Source organism: Gossypium raimondii, chromosome 3 (assembly GCF_025698545.1).
Source record: "Gossypium raimondii isolate GPD5lz chromosome 3, ASM2569854v1, whole genome shotgun sequence".
NCBI classification, from domain to species: domain Eukaryota; kingdom Viridiplantae; phylum Streptophyta; class Magnoliopsida; order Malvales; family Malvaceae; genus Gossypium; species Gossypium raimondii.
In genome coordinates, this window is record NC_068567.1 from 24245099 (window position 1) to 24266845 (window position 21747).

The 21747-nt window shown below is 31.2% G+C and overlaps 1 protein-coding gene across 1 annotated transcript; it reads left to right on the forward strand.

Annotated features, from left to right (window-relative positions):
* The first annotated feature begins 6358 nt into the window (after positions 1-6358).
* Positions 6359-9332, forward strand: LOC105793909 (pentatricopeptide repeat-containing protein At4g21300). Its single transcript, XM_012622813.2, has one exon. It carries the CDS (start codon positions 6499-6501, stop codon positions 8989-8991), a length of 2493 nt encoding a protein of 830 aa, XP_012478267.1. The 5' UTR covers positions 6359-6498; the 3' UTR covers positions 8992-9332.
* The last annotated feature ends 12415 nt before the right edge of the window (positions 9333-21747 follow it).

The window sequence follows — 21747 nt, forward strand, 5'->3', positions numbered from 1 at the left end:
TAAGGGTTTAGGTTACATTTGTTTTAGAGAGTAACATTCAATACTCGGATCCGGTCGATCGGGTCGAGTGGAGGGCGTTACACCGAATGACTTAAAACCTTACCGGCTCCCCAAATTTTCTACTTTTCTGACTAATTCCTCAAGATTATCGCTCCATGCAGAGCTTTCCATAACCATCGTTTCCTTAGAGCAACCATGGAAAATGAATAAGAGAAAAGAACAAAATAGAATTGAGAGGAATCCACCTGAGGATTCACTTCTCAGCCTTTATATCGCCTGTCACCCTCGGTCTTCAACCATTTAGAGACCATCCATTGAAAATCATTTTGTCTTCCACTAACGAACCAGCTAGTTTTAATCTAGTCGAACTAGACTTAAATTTCAACCATGCTCCATTAATTTCTAACCTTTCCTATTTTTTTAGTAGAGACTGCCAGCTTACAGTTTTATTCAATTAGATCCCAAAATTGTTCCTAATTTTTGGGTTTAAAGAAAGCTGGGTGTGACACTCCATGCTTGTATAAACTGGTTCGCAAGGTTTTTTTTACATGAAATCGAAATCATATTCACATATAATACCATTTCATAATATAATTTCAATTCATTATCATGTATCAAGTTCATACTTTATAACCCTTATTAACCAAACTTAGACTCTATATGGGTACACATATCATCCAACCAACACACCAATTGGCACCTTAGTGCATTATGGGATAAATAGAAGAAAATATACTGGCACACACAGTGCATCATTGGACAAACCAAAGCAAATATACTAGTATAGACATTGTATCATTGGACGAACCAAAGCAAATATACTGGAACACGAAGTGCATAAACCCGTACACAATCTAATCCTATGACATGCCAACTATATCTGACTCTGCCCGAACAATTAATAAGGTACGCAATATAATATTTCATCTCAATTCATATTCAATATCATAATTTCATATCAATTTCCATCATCAACCATATTAGGAATCATTTAACAAGTTATAACATGCTTGTCTCTACTATATTCAATTCATAGGACAAGTAATAAACTTACCTCAATAACCAATATGCAACAACCATGTATATGTATGTATATAAATGAAATGATCTTGAATCATAAAAGTACAAATTGAAATCATCGTTACTTGTCAATGACTCTTGCCTTTCCCTTTCCTCTACATTTGATAATTAAATAATAAACATAATATCAGTTTACACCCAATTCACATTCAAACATATAACTACTCATATTTTGCATTTTATTCAATTTAGTGTCTATACTTAGGATATGCATATTTGTCGATATCTAACATCGGACCGAAATCAAATTTCACATTCTTTTATTAGAGACCCTATACTTCCTATTCATAATATAATATCATGATAGGTTTTCAATTGATTCAATTTAGTCCCTAATGTTACAAAGTTATCTAATAATCTTAATTAAATTTACAAATTAGTCCTTATCATGAACTTAGCTTATTAACTATCAAATTCAAGTCTAATTCATCAACTTATCAATAATGGAAAATTGCTAAAAACTTTACAATTGAACAAATTGATATATGAGCTAGCTAAATCAAGCTCTCATGATCATAAATATATAAAATTACAAGAAAAAAAGGCTTGGTTACCTTGTAAATTTGGTTGACCGAATAATAAAGCTTCAAATTCTTTCTTTTGGATGAACTATGGAAGAATATGGATGTTTTCCATCTTTCATCCCACTTACTTAACTATATATATTAATTAGTATTTACTTAAGCTAATTAATTATATTTATTAACTTTTACATTTATTTATTAATCATAATTTTGACCATTTAGTGGTTATCTCATCATTACCAAATATTAATATGAAGAAAATTATTTAATAATCATTTAAAACCTTTGAATAATTGCCAACTAAATTATTAAGCATTTTCTAAATTAAAACTTGATAGCAATTGGATTTTTATAATTTAGTTCCTAAATTTTAATTAACTATTTTCTCGGTTAAATTACTTAATCAATCTTCAATCTATTTTCATGATAGTTTTATTAATCTTTTATTTTATCCTTACGGACTCGATTTATGAAAACGAGGTTCTGAAACCGCATTTTTAGACAACACTAAAAATCGAATACTTACACATTATCTTTATATAGTTTATTTAAACTCAAATAAATACTGAAAATGGTAATCACAATGCCTTTATTAATAAACTAGGTAAATATATGTTATTACAATCATCATATGATTGGTCTTTGGGCAAACTCCAACAATATGGTATGACGGAAACAAAGAAAACATGTGTCAGTTCTTAAATAATTCCATAATGCAAGCAACTGGATCATCAAAATAGTTTGAGATAGATTTTCAAGGGTTTCTTTTCCAATTTTAAATCAAATGGATCTTTTGATATGTATAGATGAAGGTCTTAAAAGCTAAGCAAATAGAGAGAACACTAGAAAATCTACATCCATAGAATGTGATAGACGCATTAAAGATAATTTATTATTAGAATCAAAGAAATTGATTGCTAATTTTGTTGATGGAGCTATTCATAAATTTACATAAACTAATTGATTGCCACTAAAAGATTTTTTTTAATTAGCTACTTGAGAGATAATTTAAAAAGGAGAAATTGGAAGGCATAAATGTAGGAAAAATCTTGAGTAAGAAATTTTTTCTTGAGTTTCAAGCAAAATGGAATGAAAGAAATGTTTCTTAAGTGGGGATGAGATTATATATCAAGCTAGTTTAAAAAGGTGGAACCATGATCGCATTTGAACTATATGAATTTCTTGTCTACTTGGATAATGGTGTTGAGAATCCCTTTGAACACTTGGAATAGATAGCTTTTTAAAACATTATTGATCCAAAGGGAGATATAGTATTGATGAAAATGTAACACCCCTAACCCGTCTCCGTCACCGAATTAGGGTTACAAAGATTATGGTACTTAACAAATCAAATGAAAACATAAAACCATTCAACTATTAATTTAAATGTCAATTATTCAAAATTAAGCATCATTTGTAGCATATATATGAATACATGCCTTATATCGAGGTTAGAGAACCTAAAAGTAAATTTGGAAACAATTAGGGACTAATTTGAAACAAAACAGAAAAAATAGAAAAATACTGAAAATAGGGGTCACACAGTTGTATGACCGGACTGTGTGACATAGCTCAGGCAGTGTGGCTCAGGGACATGGCTGTGTGTCCAAGTAATGTACAATTCAAAAATAGGGTTGCATGGTCGTGTCGCTAGGCCGTATACAATTCAAAATAGGGTCACACGACTGTGTAACAACATGTGGTTGTGTGGGATAATCCTGCACCACAATTAAATAAGCCACATGGTCGTGTGGTGTGACTGTGTGTGGCACACGGCCATGTGACAGCTCGTGTCCTAGGCCGTTTGCACCTAAAATGACTTTTAAAACAAGGGGATTCACCACTCATTTGTTAGGTACCAAGCCAAACCAATATCAAGCATATTCATAGCTAAAAAACACATTCAAACATGTTCAAAACATACCAAAACATTCAACATAAGTGCCTAACCAATATAACCTCATTGGCATTACATTTCATACACCAAACTAAAATCAAATTCAAATATCACAAGTCCTTACCTTATACACATGCCAAACATACCATTTCATCCATTCCCTTCACATAAAATTTTACCATATTTCAACCATTTCCAAGAAGCATAAACCACATAACTAAAGGCACTTATATATGGGCATATACAAACCAAAACAAAAAATATATGCACAAGTATGCTTAAAACAAGTTTTAACAACATCATTATATCAAAAAAAACTTTAAAGCTCCTAGTACATGCCATTTACAACCCAACATCAAAATGACCAAAACTTCTACCGAGTTGAAGAGTGAATAGTGTGTGTTCTCCAACTTGAACTTCCAATTGATCGAGATCTTCGATGATCTACAGGGAAATAAAACAACTAACATAAGCAACTAGTGCTTAGTAAGCTCATATAAATCATAAACGTAAACTTACCAAATAGGCTCAATTTATACAATTCATTCATAATTTCATTAACAAGTTCACAAGTTTATTCAATTCCTGTACACATCACAAATCTCACAAGTTAGTGAGTTCACATTTATATAAGAACATAAAACCATATCATATCATATAATGTTCATAAATAACAATTGTAATTTAATCATCCATCTTATGCCGATCATATGTGACACATTCCATTCAATGTTTGATACCATATAACCATTTCAGAAATGTCCTTTTCATAAATCAAATTACATATAGCCATTTCATATAACTCATTTGTATATCACTTAATACCCGATGAACCATAGTGATATAACATTGGATACATGGGAAAATGCTCACACGAGCTGTAACTGTAAATGCTCATATGATTTGTAACTGTAAATGCTTACACAAGCTGTGAAATGGGCCTACTCGCACGAGCTATGGGTCAGGATGCTAGGCTACACGATGCTGCTCACATGAGTTGTGAAGAGTCCACAACAAATGCAAGACCTTAGCCACCGGTAGGAGATCCAAGACCAGCACTCGAGACTGTAATAACCCCTAATGACATGCCATTTGTATCTTAAGCTCTCACAAGGTTCAAACGGGTCATATCTTATCCAAGTATTTTATAATATTCTATTTTACGCATGGATCAATTAAATTTCATTTTTAAATGCCCCTAAATTTTGTATTTTATTCAATTTAGTCTTTAAAATTGAAATTGCAATTTCTTTCAAATTTGAGCTTCAATCTTAAAAGCGATCTCAATTACATTCTTGTAGAACTCTCTACTATCAATAATTATAACAATTTTATAACAATTTCAAAATTTATACACTTTAGTCCCTAGTTCAAAAACTAGCAATTAAACTTTACAAACTAATCAATTTTCACTTCTAAGCTTAAAATTTAACAATTTAGTATCGATTTCTTCAAGTATTCATCAATGACAACTTTTAGAAACTTTAATAGTTTTACAAGTTGGTACATAAACTATCTAAATCAAGTTTCCATGACCTCAAAAATATAAAATTACTAGAAAAGGATGAAATTAGACATATCAAATTGAAGCCGAAAGTTTGAAGCTCTCAAACCTTAACATTTCTTTTACTTCGTGAATGAGAAGAAGATGAACACAAAATGCTTCATTTTTCTTTTAATTTTGTTTTATATACTTATTTAACCTTTAATCAAACATAATTAATTAATCAAATCTTAATAAAGTTAAAGTTACGTATAATTAACAATTTTGGTGGATTCCAACTAACATCTCCACCGATTGGCCATATATTAATGGTCCAATTGCTTAATTGGTTCTTTTGTTAATTAAAATTCATAGCAATTAATTTTTATAATTTTTACAATTTAATCCTTATACTTTAATTAACTATCAATTTGAAAAATTAAGGGACCAAACTTTAATAGACTTAATATTAACCTCGTAAATATTAAATAATAATATTTATGAACTGAAACATTAAAATTGAAGTTTTGAAACCACTGCTTCCGACACCACTGAAAATCGGGCTGTTACACGTATGCACGTGAAAACCACGAATTTAAAACATATATATATGTTTATAAAAATAACATACAACAAACAATAAAACTATGGTTTACAACTAATTAATCACAAGAACACCTGAAATTAAAACAATACATTAGATTAATAATACTAAATGCACTACAATTATTTATTATGATGTCATCAATTGCGAGTTAGTTTCGCGTTGACTTGTAACAACATTATTAATATATACAACCTGATGAAGATAATAAATTGTACATATTAAAATAAACATGTATGAAATATATCAAAATGAGGCCTCGGTTGAGTGGTAAATTTAAGGGTTTATTAATCTAATTAGCATGAATTTAAATTCCATCATATGTATTTTATTGATTTTTGTTAAAATAAAAGACTAAAATACTCTCGAATAATATAAGTTGTTTTAGTTAGAAAATAACGTTTCTATCATTTTCCTAATCGAGTTAGTGACTCGTTGAAGGTAACACTAACTTAGTAAAACAATTAATAAATAGTATAGATATATATTAGATTAGATTTGTTGTGGAGATGTAATAAAAATAATATTCATATAAAATAAGATTGTTGAAATTAGATTTAACTAGCCGGTTAAACCGAATAAATTTAAAATTGACGGATACAATAATCCAGAGCGAGAAAAAGATTTAGTTAACCAATAAATTGATGGTACTAAGTTAAAAGATCAGTTAAATTATTGAAGCAAATTTTTTGATTTTTTAATAACTTTTTTGCTAGTATAATTTTTATAAAAATTTAATAATTTATTTATTTGAAATCGGAATGGTGTTATTTAACTGAAAACCAAATGCATGATTTCCCTCCACTCCTTTCCTCTCCTCTCTGAGTATCTTCAAATTTCATCATGCAAGCTTGAATTCAAGTCCAAGCATTATAGAGTTTGACCATTATGCAGTGTTACTACCGGAGAAATGTACCTGAAAAATCTCTCTTTAGTCTGTAAACTGTATCGACTCATTATTACACCTCTCAAATGTTTTCATACCAACTCCCATCACATTCCAGCATTCCAACTTCCCCCATTCTTGCAATCTTCTTCTATTGCTTTAAATCTTCATCAAGGCAAACAGGTTCACGCCCAGCTCATCCTCAATGGAATCACTACTGCCAATCCTCTCCTTTTGGCTATGTATCTTCGTGTTGGTAGCTTTACAGATGCCAAGAACCTATTTTATCGGATGGATTTAGGGTGTATAAAGCGTTGGAATTTGATGATTAGAGGATTAGTTAAAATGGGTAGCTTTCATTTTGCCTTAATGTTTTATTTTAAGTTGCTGGGTTGTGGGGTTTCTCCTGATAATTTTACTTTCCCTTCTGTAGTCAAGGCTTGTAGTGCTTTAAATAATGTAAGATGTGGTACCTTGATTCATGAGTTAATTATGTTAATGGGTTTTGAAGTTAATGTTTTTGTCGGCAGTTCTTTGATCAACTTGTATGTAGAGAACGGGTATACTAGTCTCGCTCGTAATTTGTTTGATAAATTGCCAGTGAGGGATTGTGTTTTGTGGAATGTGATGCTTAATGGGTATGTTAAATTGGCGGAATTAGATAAAGCTATAGAGATTTTTGAGGAAATGAGGAAAGGCGACACAAAGCCAAATGAGGTGACATTTGCTGCTATTTTGTCTGTTTGTGGTTCGGATGGAATGGTGAATTTTGGTACTCAGCTTCATGGCCTCGTTGTTAGCTGCGGCTTGGACTCGAATTCTGTGGTGGCAAACACGCTTCTGTCCATGTATTCAAAATGTGGTTGGTTGTCTGATGGTCGTAAATTGTTTGATATGATACCTCAGGCTGATTTAGTGTCTTGGAATGGAATGATTTCGGGCTATGTTCAAAATGGTTTTATGGAAGATGCTTTATGTTTGTTTAGTGAGATGATATCTTCTGGTGTAAAACCTGATTCAATCACCCTCTCAAGTTTTCTTCCAGCTGTTACCGGGTTGGGAAGTTTAAGAAAAGGTAGAGAAATTCATGGTTATATATTAAGGCATGGAATCCCGTTGGATGTTTTCTTAAAAAGTGCACTTCTTGATGTATACTTGAAATGTAGGGCTGTGGACACGGCACGGAACATTTATAACCAAAGCACCAAGTTTGATATTGTCATGTGCACAGCTATGATTTCAGGGTACGTGCTTAATGGGTTGAGTAATGATGCTTTAGAGATTTTCAGGTGGCTACTTAAAGAGAAAATTAGGCCGAATGCTGTAACACTGGCAAGTGTTCTACCTGCTTGTACAGATTTAGCTGCAATACAAATGGGGAAGGAATTGCATGCTAGCGTCATAAAAAATGGGCTTGCTGATAGATGTCATGTGGGAAGTGCTGTCATAGACATGTATGCAAAGTGTGGAAGACTGGATCTTGCTCATTGTGTTTTCAGAAGGTTGACTGAAAGAGATTCTATTTGTTGGAACTCAATGATCACTAGCTGTTCCCAAAATGGGAAACCAGAGGAGGCCATTAATCTCTTCCGTCAGATGGGGAGGACTGGAACCAAGTATGACTGTGTGAGCATATCAGCTGCTCTTTCTGCTAGTGCCAATCTACCAGCACTGCATTTTGGGAAAGAGATCCATGGGTTTATGATTAAAAGTTCACTCTTCTCTGATCTATTCACTGAGAGTGCACTCATTGATATGTATGCAAAATGTGGAAACTTGGATCTTGCTCAGCATGTATTTGACATGATGGAATTGAAAAATGAAGTCTCATGGAATAGTATCATTGCCGCATATGGAAACCATGGCCACCTTAAAGATTGTCTTGCCCTGTTCGACAAAATGTTGAAGAATAAAATTCAGCCTGATCATGTTACTTTTCTAGCTATAATATCTGCTTGTGGTCATGCTGGTAAAGTTAATGATGGAGTTCATCACTTCAAGAGCATGGTTGAGGAATATGGAATCCCACCTCGGATGGAACATTATGCATGTATGGTAGATTTGCTTGGACGTGCTGGTCGCTTGGATGAGGCTTTTAAAGCAATACAGAGCATGCCATTTTCTCCGGACGCTGGTGTTTGGGGTACATTGCTTGGAGCCTGTCGAAACCAAGGAAATGTTGAGCTTGCTGAAGTGGCTTCAAGACATCTTTTTTATTTGGACCCTCAAAATTCTGGTTACTATGTACTGCTGTCGAATTTACTTGCTGATGCTGGACACTGGAGGAGTGTGCTTAAGGTGCGGAGTTTGATGAAGGAAAGAGGAGTTCAAAAAGTACCTGGGTACAGTTGGATAGAGGTCAACAACACGACCCATATGTTTGTTGCTGCAGATGGAAGTCATCCACAGTCCAAGCATATTTATTCATTGTTGAAGACTCTTCTTCTAGAGCTAAAAAGGGAAGGATATGTTCCTCAGCTTTATCTTCGAATGAACCCAAAGGAGAGAGTGTCATGACTGCCACTTCCACCTTCTTGCAGACAACTACATCACGGATAAAATTCTAGCCCGGTAACCATGGGATTGAACAGTGCATTGGGAATGTAAGGTTTTTGAGATATGCTTGCATAGCTTTGGATTTCGATTTTGAAGGACATATCTTGCCAAAATGAATGTGAGGTAATTTAAATTATCTTGGCATTAAGAATTTGTACTTGGTGGGAGGACATTATTTATAAACTTAACATGTTAAGCTTGCACCAATATAATATAATATAATATAATATTTATTTAACTATTTGTGACTAGGTATGTAATAAATGTTCAAGTTGATTTGTGTTGGAGCAAATAAAATTTTATTTTATTTTTGGTATTAAGATTATCAAAATGTAAAACATGCTAAATAATATGTTACATTATTTTGCTTGGTTTATTTATTTGGAATGTAAAATTTTGGTCATTAATTGTTACAAAATTTACTTTTTTAACAAATTAATTTATTTAATATTTTTAGTCTCAATTATCATTAAATTATAATAATTTTTATTGCAATTTATAGATCAACTTTTTTTTACCTGTGCATCATTCATATAAATTTAATTTATTAGTTGTTTTATTGTTAAATACTTACTAAAATTTACATTGCAACAAATCATATATTAATGTAATAGTAGTTTGTTTATGTAACACCCTTTACTCAGTTCGGTTGTCGAACCCGAGAAATAGAATGCTACAGACAAATACGAAACATCTACATACAAATTATAGTTCAAAATTTCAATTCAATATCATTTTACCATATATGATCAAGTATAACATGCAATACAATCAATTTTTGGTTTAAATTGAGCTTACCAAAGCTTTAAATTAACCTGATATCAATCAAGGATAAATTTGAATCAAATACAAAATGATAAGAAAATTTTGTAAACAGGGGTCAAATGGTTGTGTCCCTTGACAGTGTAAAAGGCCGAGGCTATCTAAGGATGGGACACACGACTGAGTGGGTAGACCGTGTAACAGACTGACCTCATGTGGGTTGGAGTCACACGGTCGTGTGAACAAACCATGTAACTCATTAAGGCCGTATGGGTCAAAAGTGAAATTATTCAAAAACTAACATACGACCGTGTCACTGGAACGACGAAAATGTGCAAGTGTACACAATCGCAACAAGTAATAAAGTGACAAGTAAATGTTGAGTTATCGTACCCATAGGGACTGTAAAAAGGAATATTTATGAAATTAATGTTAAAACACTTTGGTGATGGAAAATATTTTGGTTTAAAGATGATTAAAAACTAAGGGTTAAAAACTAAGTAAAAAAAATTAAAAATAAAAAGGTTCTAATGCACAATTTCAAATAAGGTTTAATCAAGATGATATAATTGTGTTGGATTAATTACATTCCTTTAACTTAGAATTATTAAACTTATGTTTATACTGCTACGAACAAATAACTCGGTAATTTGCTAACTACTGTTCATACATACTTATTAAATTAATCAATCTCTTGAATATTTTTCAATGTCAATCCAAGCGATTAATCAATCTTCACAAGCATATAAAAGATCAAGTGAGGTAACAAAATATTTCTACCTTGAAACAGTTTAATCACAATAATCTTGCAAGTTATGCAAGGCATATGTATCGCCAAATACAATGCTAAATTAACTTCAGCTACCTTAGAAGAATAAACATGCACTGATTAAGTATTGTGTCGATTAATTACAATTTCAATACGATTTAATAATTAATTCATTAGTTATCTAACAATTAATATTGTAAGAATAACTTAGGCATGATTTTACTTAATCAAGCATATTATCGAGGCCTATAACAATACAAACACAATTTCAATAATTCAAGCAAGCAAAATATAATCAACCCAACACGGATTAAATTCAAGCTAGATTGATTAAAATAACAATTTCAATAGCATAAATATTCATAAACATGTTTGTCAAAACAATAACAAAATTTAAAGAGATAGGGAACAAGAAGCAAATCCGGTGTTTCTCCGTGACTTGACTCATTTCTCCGTTCTTCGTTCTCCGTTGTCCTCGGCTATCAAGGTGGCTTATGAACACTTTAATTGCTGCTTAACAATGGTTGATGAGGACCTCTTTCCCAAGAGAAGAAATCAACACTTGAACAAAAGGGAAAATGCGAAGGAAAAGTTGAGAGAAAGTGAGAGAGGAGAAGAGAGAATGAGAGTATGAGAGATGAGTTGAATGATCATCAAGGGGTGGCTTTTATAGCTGATTGTGACTGATAAAAATAGAAAATTCCATCAGCCAAAGAGACCCCCCTTGGCTGGCCACACACATGGCAAAGTTGAGAGATTTGCTAAAAATAGCCTGGGGCAAATCCATAAAGCCACATTTTTTGGAGGGGTTTGAATGCAAGGTTGAAAGTTCTTCAAGGGCTTCTTTGCAAGCTTATTTAGTCAGATAAAATGCTGATTTGGGTCAGCATATGGACGGTTCTGGGTAGCCCAACTGGTGGTTGGTTCGGTTCACTAGATTCGATTCAACCAATGCGGTCAACTGGACCCTTTTTTTCCATAATTAATTAATAATAATTTATTTAGCCCAAATTAAATTGGGAATAAATTAAAATTAATTATATTATGAATTAACACACATTTTTGGACCATCTTAGGCTGGAAATAAATTTTCCTTGATGCTTCAAATTGCTTCTCGGTTTTATTCTTTGAGCATTATCTGCTGAGCCAATTTTCGCCCTTTGTGCGAATCTGTCGAAAATAGTAAAAATTAATCAAAATTAACTATAAAATTAATTAAAATTCATCATGTTCATATTTTTAACATAATTTAATTATTTTATAATATTTAATTATTTTTCGACAAGAATTTAACCGAAATAGCATGATTTTAAGTTAAAAAGGGCATGTAAAAAACAAATAAATTTTCGTGTTTCCACACCCCCAAACTTAATTCATTGCTCGTCGCGAGTAATGCACAAATTTGAAAAGAATTTTCTCGAAAACACTTTTTGAAAAACTCATTCAGAACAACATTCTTTCCAAAATCATGAAATCAATATACTTATGCTCAAAAACAAGAAATTTGATAATTATGCTACTCAAGTATATATATCGTTCAAATTAATCTCAACAATTACTACAATATCAAAATTAGACTAAATGTTTCTTAAATACATGTTAATCCCTACCAATTTGATTTTAATCCCTTATTCAAAATTAAACTGCAATCATTAAGCTTAACTGATGTCTTCATATGCTGAACAGAGTAATTCTCTCCACTAATGTAGGTAACATTGGAACTTTGAATCAATAGGTCTTTAGCAAGGTTGTAACGTGGCTGGGCTTAGGGGTAGGTAAAAGATAGATAATTTTAGGTTTAAAAAAAACCTTAGACTCAGCTTGTATCGGACCTTTCGAAATAATTACCTTCAATACATCAACTTTTCTTTCCTTTTCACATGCTTTTTAGTGCACTTTACTTCAAGTACATATGCTTTTTTTTCGAGTATTTTTTTGCATGTACTACAATTTTTAGAGCATTTAATACGTCTTTGCAACTTCCCCAAACTTATTTTCAGAGAATACTCTGAACAGTATTGAGTCTAGTGTTTGGGACATTTTTAAGATAATTAAGAAAAGTGATGGCTAACTTTGTAAGGGTTCAAATAAAATTAGGCCATAAAGTCTCACAGTTGGGTTTCAAAGGATAAAAACTTCATCATGGTTGGCTTGAAAGGCTCAAACAATCCAAACAACAGTTGCCTAAATCATTTTCAACGTTCCATGCTTCCTAGGATTTCGCCTCCAGAAACTACTAAGTCAATTCTAAAGACTTAAACTTTCATGCATGCCTAACTTTCCTAAAGAACTAAAATTTTATGGTATGATTTGCATGCTTTATTAGAAATACATTTCATGTCATTATTAAGCTAACATAACAATTTATTGAAATAATCAAACTTTATTCATACTTAAATTTAGCATAGTTAACAAAATTCAAATTTATTGAACAAAAATATATCATATTAATAATTAAAAGAAAAATTTTATTCTGAGTGGAAATAATTTCAATTTTCAGTCCCCCCAACTTAAAATGAATAATGTCCTCATTGTTTAAAGTGAATAGATATTATACACCAGGTAGGGTTCTAGAAAAGAGGAGGTGAGTCAATTTGACTGCTTAAGTACCAAGCTCTTCCTAGATCCAGTCCTAGACATGTATATACCTATTGCCACACTTTAGACTTTACTATTTGTCCATATTTACTTTTGATTCCCATCTCTTATTTTATTGTGCCGAAATAAAAAAAGATCCTAATTAATCCTAATTTAAGCTAAGTTGATAAAATTAATATATAAATTATAAATAATATAATTATCTATTAAATTTTATCAAACTATTAATAATATTAAAGATATTTATTCTAGATGCTTTTAAAAATATTCACAAAGAAAGACACCTAGTTTTTTATTTAAGAAAAGAGCGACTAAATTTTAAAATAATTCAATTAAGTCCCTAGACTTAATGAAAATTTAAAATTGAGTTGCAAATTAAAACTTGGATCAAAATTGACCATTTTATTTGAAATTAAAAATTGATTTTTCCATTTAGGGGATAATTTCTTGGAAAATTATGTCAAAATAAATTCCTAGGAAAGATTGGAGGGGTCACAAATGGTCCCTCTTAAGTTCCAATCTCTTAGAAATAATTTATTTTAGCACACTTTACCCGAAAATATACCCTAAATCATTTATTCAAAAAGAAAAACGAAAAATTAAGTATCCGATAAAACGAATGAGGTTTTATCTCGCTCAATTTTATCTCCCCAATAATGTTTCAGGCGCTGAGCATTAACTTGAAAATGACCTCCTTTACCTTGGAGTTCAACAACTCCGTATGGATAGACTTGGTGAATCGTAAATGGATCGGACCAACGTGATTTTAGCTTACTTGGAAAGAACTTAAATCTGGAATTGAATAACAAGACTTGCTGACCTACTTCAAATTCTCGAACTTGAATGTGGTTGTCATGCCATTTCTTGAGTCTTTCTTTAAATAATTTGGCATTTTCATATGAGAACATTCGGAACTCTTCTAACTCGTTGAGTTGGAACATCCGTTTCTCTTTCGCGAGCTTAGGATCCAAATTAAGCTGTTGAAGAGCCCAGTAAGCTTTGTGCTCTAACTCCAATGGTAGATGGAAGGCTTTCCCAAAGACCAACCTATAGGGTGACATCCCTAACGGTGTCTTGTATTCTGTTCTGTAAGCCCATAAAGCACCAAATGTGACCTAAAAATCACAACATCAAGCTTAACATTTCCCACCTACATATATGATTTAAGGCACAATGGTACTTATCTATAACATGCACATAATTCACTAGAATAACATCCAAAATACCACATTCAAAAAATGGCAGCAACACAATCAGCATAGCATACATCATTTAATCATGTAGAACCATCTTAAAATGACTCAATTACAACCCTATATAATATGTACCAAAATTTTCCAAAACAAACTAGTCAATATAAGCACAACATTCATCATTTCTTAACTACTTATTTACCACACTTACTTTATATCATACTATCAACTCACCATTCAAACATTAAAGCATAAATACCCAAAACCATTCCATTAGATAACATTGCCATCACACACATATATACACATGATTCTCAAAATGCCAACAAAATTCAAAATAGAACATTTTATAACCATATGACACTTTAGGTATATGCCATGATCAAAATAAAAACATCACCAACACTTGAGTCCGGGATTGCCGCTTGGTACTGAAGTTGACGATAGAACAAAAAAAGAATCTAATCTGTGCATGGAAAACAAAACCATACGCTCAGTATAACCCATCGGTATTTCTATAATCCGAACATTATAATATAACATAATTTATTTAAAATGTCTAAGTTAAAATCAAATGATGATATGCAATTAACATGTCTATTATACCATTTCTCACATTACTTGTTCAAATCTAATACAATTTACTAATATAAAGGCAAAACAAATCCATATCATATGTCATTTGATATCTCAATTCCTAAGGTAGCACTTGCCATCTCAAATCCCAATTTCATGTATTCAATGAACATAACTATCATTGTTTCAACTCATTTCACAAATAGATATTCCATTATACATTTTACTTTCATTTCATATCCATTTGTAATCTCAATATCGAATACCACATCTCATACTAGATTTTTCAATCTCAAGGATTCAAGAACTTATTCATCATCATTATTTCAATTATGAATATTCCATTTTTACCATTTAGCTCCCTATTAACTTGACTCAGACTCGGATGGATACAGGGATCTAACCAACACACCAGTTTGGCACTCAGTGCCTCATCAATAAATCCGAAGCAAATAGTCGCGCCCAACACTCATCAATAAGTTTGACACCCAGTGTCTCATCGGTATAACTGAATCAATTTAGCACCCAGTGCCTCATCGACTTGTAGCTGAAGTAACCCTGAACTCTTCCTATCCTATGGCATGCCAACTATATCTGAATCTAGCTGAACAGTTAAGAAAGTATTCATTGCTCATTTCCTTATCAACCAATATCTCAAGTCGCATGAATTTTCATCATGAATTCATTTATCCATATATATGGTAGCACAAATCATCTCAATATGTATTCAATTTCACATTTATATAAATATACACATTTTTCACATATATTCAATTTAGTCCTCATGAACATTCAATTCAATTCATATCAATCCAATACAACTCATTATAACAAAGTGTCTCACCTTATATTCGACCATGCACAAACAAGTTAATATGCAACAATTACAAAGTAGTTCGGATTATAGAAACACAAATCGTAAACTCTTAGCTATTTGCCAATGACTTCATCTTTCCTTTTCTTTTTAGAGGAATTCGGGCCGGTGTTAGCTACGGATGAAGAAAAACATAAAAAATTATCAATACACAAACATTTTCACATTCAATTGCTAATTTAAGCAACTTTTACATTTTATTAAATTTAGTCCCTAAAACCAGGACTAACATAATTTTCAATTCTAACCTCAATTTTTCATGTTGGTTTCACTATAGTCATTATTAGACTTTATGTCTCTCATTTCTACCACAAATTTTTAAATTTGTGTATTTTAGTCCCTATTGAACAGAACCATCAATTGACTTTACAATTTAGTCATTTTTCAACTCCAAACTTAAAATCTATCAATTTAATACCTAAAACTTCAACTATCCATCAATGGTCACATCCTCAATCTCTAACAGTACTAAAAAATACTACATGAGCCAACTAGCTTAAGCTCCCTAGATTCAGAAAATATAAAAATTACAAGAAAAGGACTAAATTACACTAACCAATTTTGTTGCTAAAATCTTCAAAACCCTTAAAGACGTCAACATCTTTTTCATTCACTTATGTTCGATTTTACATGAAAAAATTGAGGAGAGAATGTGTTTTACTTTATTCAATTCCACCAAACATATTTTTATCTTATTTTATTTACTTTATTTATAATTTTATAACATTTTCAACATTACCATCCACCATTATTAAAACATAGGTTTAATTGCTTCATAAGCCCTTAGTCTTATTCTAATTAAAGATTCTTTAAGAATTGAACATTTAACACTTACGATTTAGTCCCGAACCCTAATTAAAAATAATTAAAAATTACCTAACCAAAATTCAATTCACTTCTAATATAACTTCGTAAATATTTAATAATATTTATGTGTTCAATTTACAAAAATAGGGTTTTGGAACCACACTTTCATACATCAACGACTTTCGGGTCATTATAGTTTATGAAATAAAATGAATTAATTAATTATGAAAATGGTTAAACTAATAAAATAATTATAAAAATATTAATTATGTCTAATACAAAATCAAACCATGTTAATGAAGAAAAATTGAGAATATATTGCGGTGAGGAAAAATAAGAAAATATATAATATAAAACAAAATATATTTGAGTAATAAATGTTAAAAATAATTACATGTAATTTAAAGGAAAGTTTAAGCCAAAAAAGAAATTATAAATTTATTAAAATATATAGTAAACATAATAGGTAATATATAATTTAAAGTCGAGTTCTATGTTTGTAAGAACATAAAAACATAGAAAATGTAATCTTTTCTTAAAAACTAATTTAGATATTTTTTTATAAGTAAAGTAATGAAATTTATTGATTTACTAATTGGAACGGTCGTGTTTTGTCTCGGAGCTAGGTACAGTGATGAATCGGGTCAGGAAATAGATGTGAATTTTAAAATTTGTCTAAATATGAATTTTGAGTATGAAATTAGGAAGTACTTAGTCTCAATAGGAAATTAGAAAATATTTCAGAGATAGAAAAATTTAAGTAGAAGCTTAGACTAAATTGAAAAAGTATAAAAATTGTTTTGGTGGAAGTAGGAATTTAGAAAGTTATAAGAATTAATGTAAATAGTGGAAAAACAAGGAAGGACTAATAGGAAATTTTGTCAAATTAAAATATGATTCATACATGAAATTATGAAGATGATTAAGAGTAAAATAGTAATAGTTAAATAAGATATTTATGGGAGTAAAATAGTAATAGTTAAATAAGATATTTCTGGGTGTAGTCTAAGAGTAAAATAAAAATTTGACCATTTTTAAATAAAAATCATGATTAAGGAATAGTGTAGAAGAGTGGAGAAAAGATGAAAGGCATCATCTTTCTTACGTATCCCAACCGTCACCCGCATTTCTCTCTACCAAAACTTCTTTTCTTTTTATTCCATCTAGTTTCTTTCCACCACTTTTAGCCATTCCAAGATCATCTTCTTCCATTTCTTTCGTGTTTTCTTGCAAAAAACCATAGATAAAGCTAGTAATCATCTTGATTTAATGAGAAGAGTTTTCGTAGTTATATAGAGAAAAGAGAAAGTTAGGGATTTAGTGGTGATATCAAAGTTAGGGATTTGTGGTGATATAAAGTAATAAGGTAAGAAATGATGAAAACTTTATTACATACATGTTTACTTTAGCAAAGTTGTGTAGAGATGTTATTTGATTAGAGTTTAACATGTGAATATTATATATTTAACATGTTATTGAAGAAAAGAGAAGAAGATAGGGACCAAATTGAAGGAAAAGGAAAATAAGTGGCCAAGGAGTAGAAGAGAAGAAAAACTCATCATCCAATTTTTGGTTGTAAGTATTTCAATTAATTAATTTTATTTAAGTTATGTTAATCAGATAATTATGTTAATTAAGTAGTTTAATTACTATATTAATGAAGTTATGAGAAGTATTTAGTAGAGGTAAATAATGTAAATGTTATAAATTGTGGTTTTGGTGCTCCATTATATGATAAATTATGGTGATAGTGAAAAAGGGACTAAATCGAAAGAAAATAAAATATGTTATGATATTGTGAATATGTTGAATTGAGGGTTAGTAGAATCGGGCTTGTGAATCAAGACAGTGTGGTCATGCCTTAATTTTTGAGATTATCTATGCATTTTTAGGAAATAAATGAGGTATTGGTTTGTTAGATAAGTGTTAGTGAAACGTTTTTTGAAACCCAAGTTCAAATCTCTTCTCTCTCACCATTTTTTATTATTTTGCCAATTTTGCCTTAAACCTTAGTATGTGACATGCCTTGTTTTTAAAATAAGTATTGTAAAATTATTTCAAGAATGAGGAAGAAGCCTAATGATTAAAAGAAATATGGGAAAGTATGAAAATTAAATGAGGTCCCAAGTTTGAATCTTTTCCCTTGCGAAATAATTAAATTTTGCAAAATCACTTTTTTTTAATGTGTGTGCCATCCATACCCTTGAACCCTAAGTATAAATACAACTTTTTATTGTATTTTTCAGCCTTTAATTCAAAATTTTCCTACCCTAGCCGTTCACTCTCTTCCTCTCCTATTTTCTCTTCAATTTTCTTTCTTTCTCCCATTATTGTCGACGCCTACACCTCCCATTTTACCATATCATTCTTCTTCTTTTTGCATCAAGATTGTTTACCATACCCTTTACTCTATTTTTAACATTTATCCTCATCTAAATCAGCCCCAAATCTAAAATCTTGAACCCCAAGATCGATCCCGAATACTACCAAGAAAGTGTCATTGCCGTTTCTTTCAATTAGCTTAGGTAAGATCTCTTTTCTCTTCAATTTCTTGATAAATATTGTAATTTAAAAACCAAAATTTCCAGATCTAGAATTTGGTGGATTTTAAATGATTTCAAAGGTGTTTTTCTATATTTTAATGAGATCTCAAACCATTTTAAAATTCATCCCCAATTTTGGCCACCATGAGTGGTGGTGCGTGTGCCTATGTGCAAGAAAGGGGACTATTTTGTTTCTTAGGTCTTGCCCATATTTTTCCAGAATTAAATTGTGTTCTTTAACTCTTCTAATAAGAATTTAATCACATGATAATTAAGAAGAGACGTTCTTGATCAATTAGCCAATCGGATCCCACAAGTCGTGAAGCGTAAGTACAATTAAGGATAACTAGTTTGTTATTTCGACATAATTGTTGGGTAAAAGTTATCAATTGATTAAATGAAAGAATTTAATAATTAATTAGAAACTAATTTTACAGTATATTATTGAATTAGGTGCTGATCCAAACACCCCAAATCATCCATAAAGGCGAAGAATGATTGTATGTATGGTTCCCATCGATACAGTGTAAGGAATCTAACTAGTTTGGATTCATAAAATAGTTATAATTTCAACAATTGATTTGATCTCATAAGTGGGTGCTTGGAGGCTGGTTTAATTGTACATTGATTGAATTTATATTGAATTTTTTGTTTTAGGTTCGTTTAAGGAATTATTAAGGAAAATTGGAAGATTCGCTAGTGTGCTACGAGGAAGCAAAAAATAAGGTGTGGGTCCTAAACTCATAAAATTGTTTGAAAATGTTAAATATCATGTTATATTTGATAAATTAGCTTGCTGATTGGATTGACTTAATAGCCAAATTATTAATTTTGTGAGTGGCTGAACCAGGTATGTTTCGAGCCTTAAAAGATTGACATGTTGGCAAAATAGCTAGTTTGATAGTATGAATGTTTGATTGAGTTTGTAATTGCATATTTGAGTTATGAGATATGAGAATGTTTGACTGAATGATATAATGTGTTGAGATATTAAGCTTATGTATGACTTAAACGCATGAGCTATTTGTTATATTGTTTACTGAAAAGGGTGCTATTTATGCACAATGAAAATCCATAAAATATGTAAAATTGAACGAATTGATTGATACCAACACAATGGTAATTTGAAAGATTGGAACACTGTTTCCATTTGCTGAAAGTATGTGATTACTGAAGATGTGCTGAGCGTGTCCAATGAATGTAAAAAATATTGAGATATGATTATGTATGAGATTGTGTGACATATTGCACATGCATTGGGTTGAGATTTTGTGGTTGACGGAGGAGTTCCGTGGAGTACCGACTGCATATTAAGTCCGCATTATTCGTAGTCAATGCACTGCACTTGGAGTACCAAGGGGAATGACAATTTATCGCATTTTTACTGGCAAAATTTTCTGCATATTGTTACCGGTGGTTTTAACCACAACGGGACTGATCCCATAATGTTTTGGAGTTTGGATGACAAGTTTGGGGGAATTTGTGGTGTGTAGTAGATGGTATGGGTAGGAACCTTTTTACATTGCATCATGCTCACGACATATTCAAATGTTATTGATTTATGATATGTGTTGTATTGTGTTGTAATGGTATCGAAATTAATGATTGTTACTCAAATAAATGATGTCTCATGCTCATACACCGTTTGACATCAATTTGATAATGGCTATGTAACTATATGAAATTCCTATGATGGTTCTGTTTTCTTCTGTTAAAGCTAATCTATTTCACTGTATTTGATATTTATGTTTGTTTAAATAATTGTCCGACTCACACTAAGCTTTTCATAAGCTCACCCCCAATAGTGTTTAAATTTTTAGGTAAGCATTGAAATTATGATCGGACTCTGCATTCAGAGAATCACCTTAGACCTCAGACTATTTTTAATAAGTATTAATCAGTCTCTATTAGTTTTGGTTTGTAATTTTTAATGTTTTCTGGTCTGTGGCTTAGTAACTTTTCTTTTGAGATTTTTGCATGCATGGATTACTCAAGCATATTATCCGGATAATGCATGATATCGGGCTAAAGTAAACTTTGATATTGTTCCCTAGATTTTGCTGCATTGCAAAGGAACTGTTTTTGAAGAACAAATCGATAAGGCAATTTAGTTTCCAAAATGACTTGAAAAATGGTATTTCCGCTGCATTAGTTTAACATAGAGTTTTTTTAAAGAAGAGCGACAAGCAAACGGTTTTTCTAAAACAACACTAGTAACAATAAAATGAATCCTAAGTATACACAACCTAATAAATGGATGCTTTTACGCTAGCTCAAAGTACAACTACGATTTTCTCTAAAATGAGTTTATTTAAGGTCTTCAAAAGTAACGTAAGTTTAGCTTACCCATTTCGGTGGCTAATGTAGCCTTCTCAATCTAGCCATAACGTCTAGGCCGAGTTTGAGAGGTTACATGGAAAGTCAGTTTACATGAAGTAACGTAAAAATCATAGTGTTGTATGTGATAAAAGTGATAAGAATTTACAAGTTTTAGTGCTATTATTATGATAAGGATTAAATCATGAAAAGTACAAAGTTATATTATTTTCTGTCAAGTGAATGAATGTAAAGATTTAATAATAAGAAAATCCCATG

Coding starts and splice junctions, on each gene's coding strand:
- LOC105793909 (XM_012622813.2), top strand. CDS start 6,499: ATGTACCTGAAAAATCTCTCTTTAGTCTGTAAACTGTATCGACTCATT.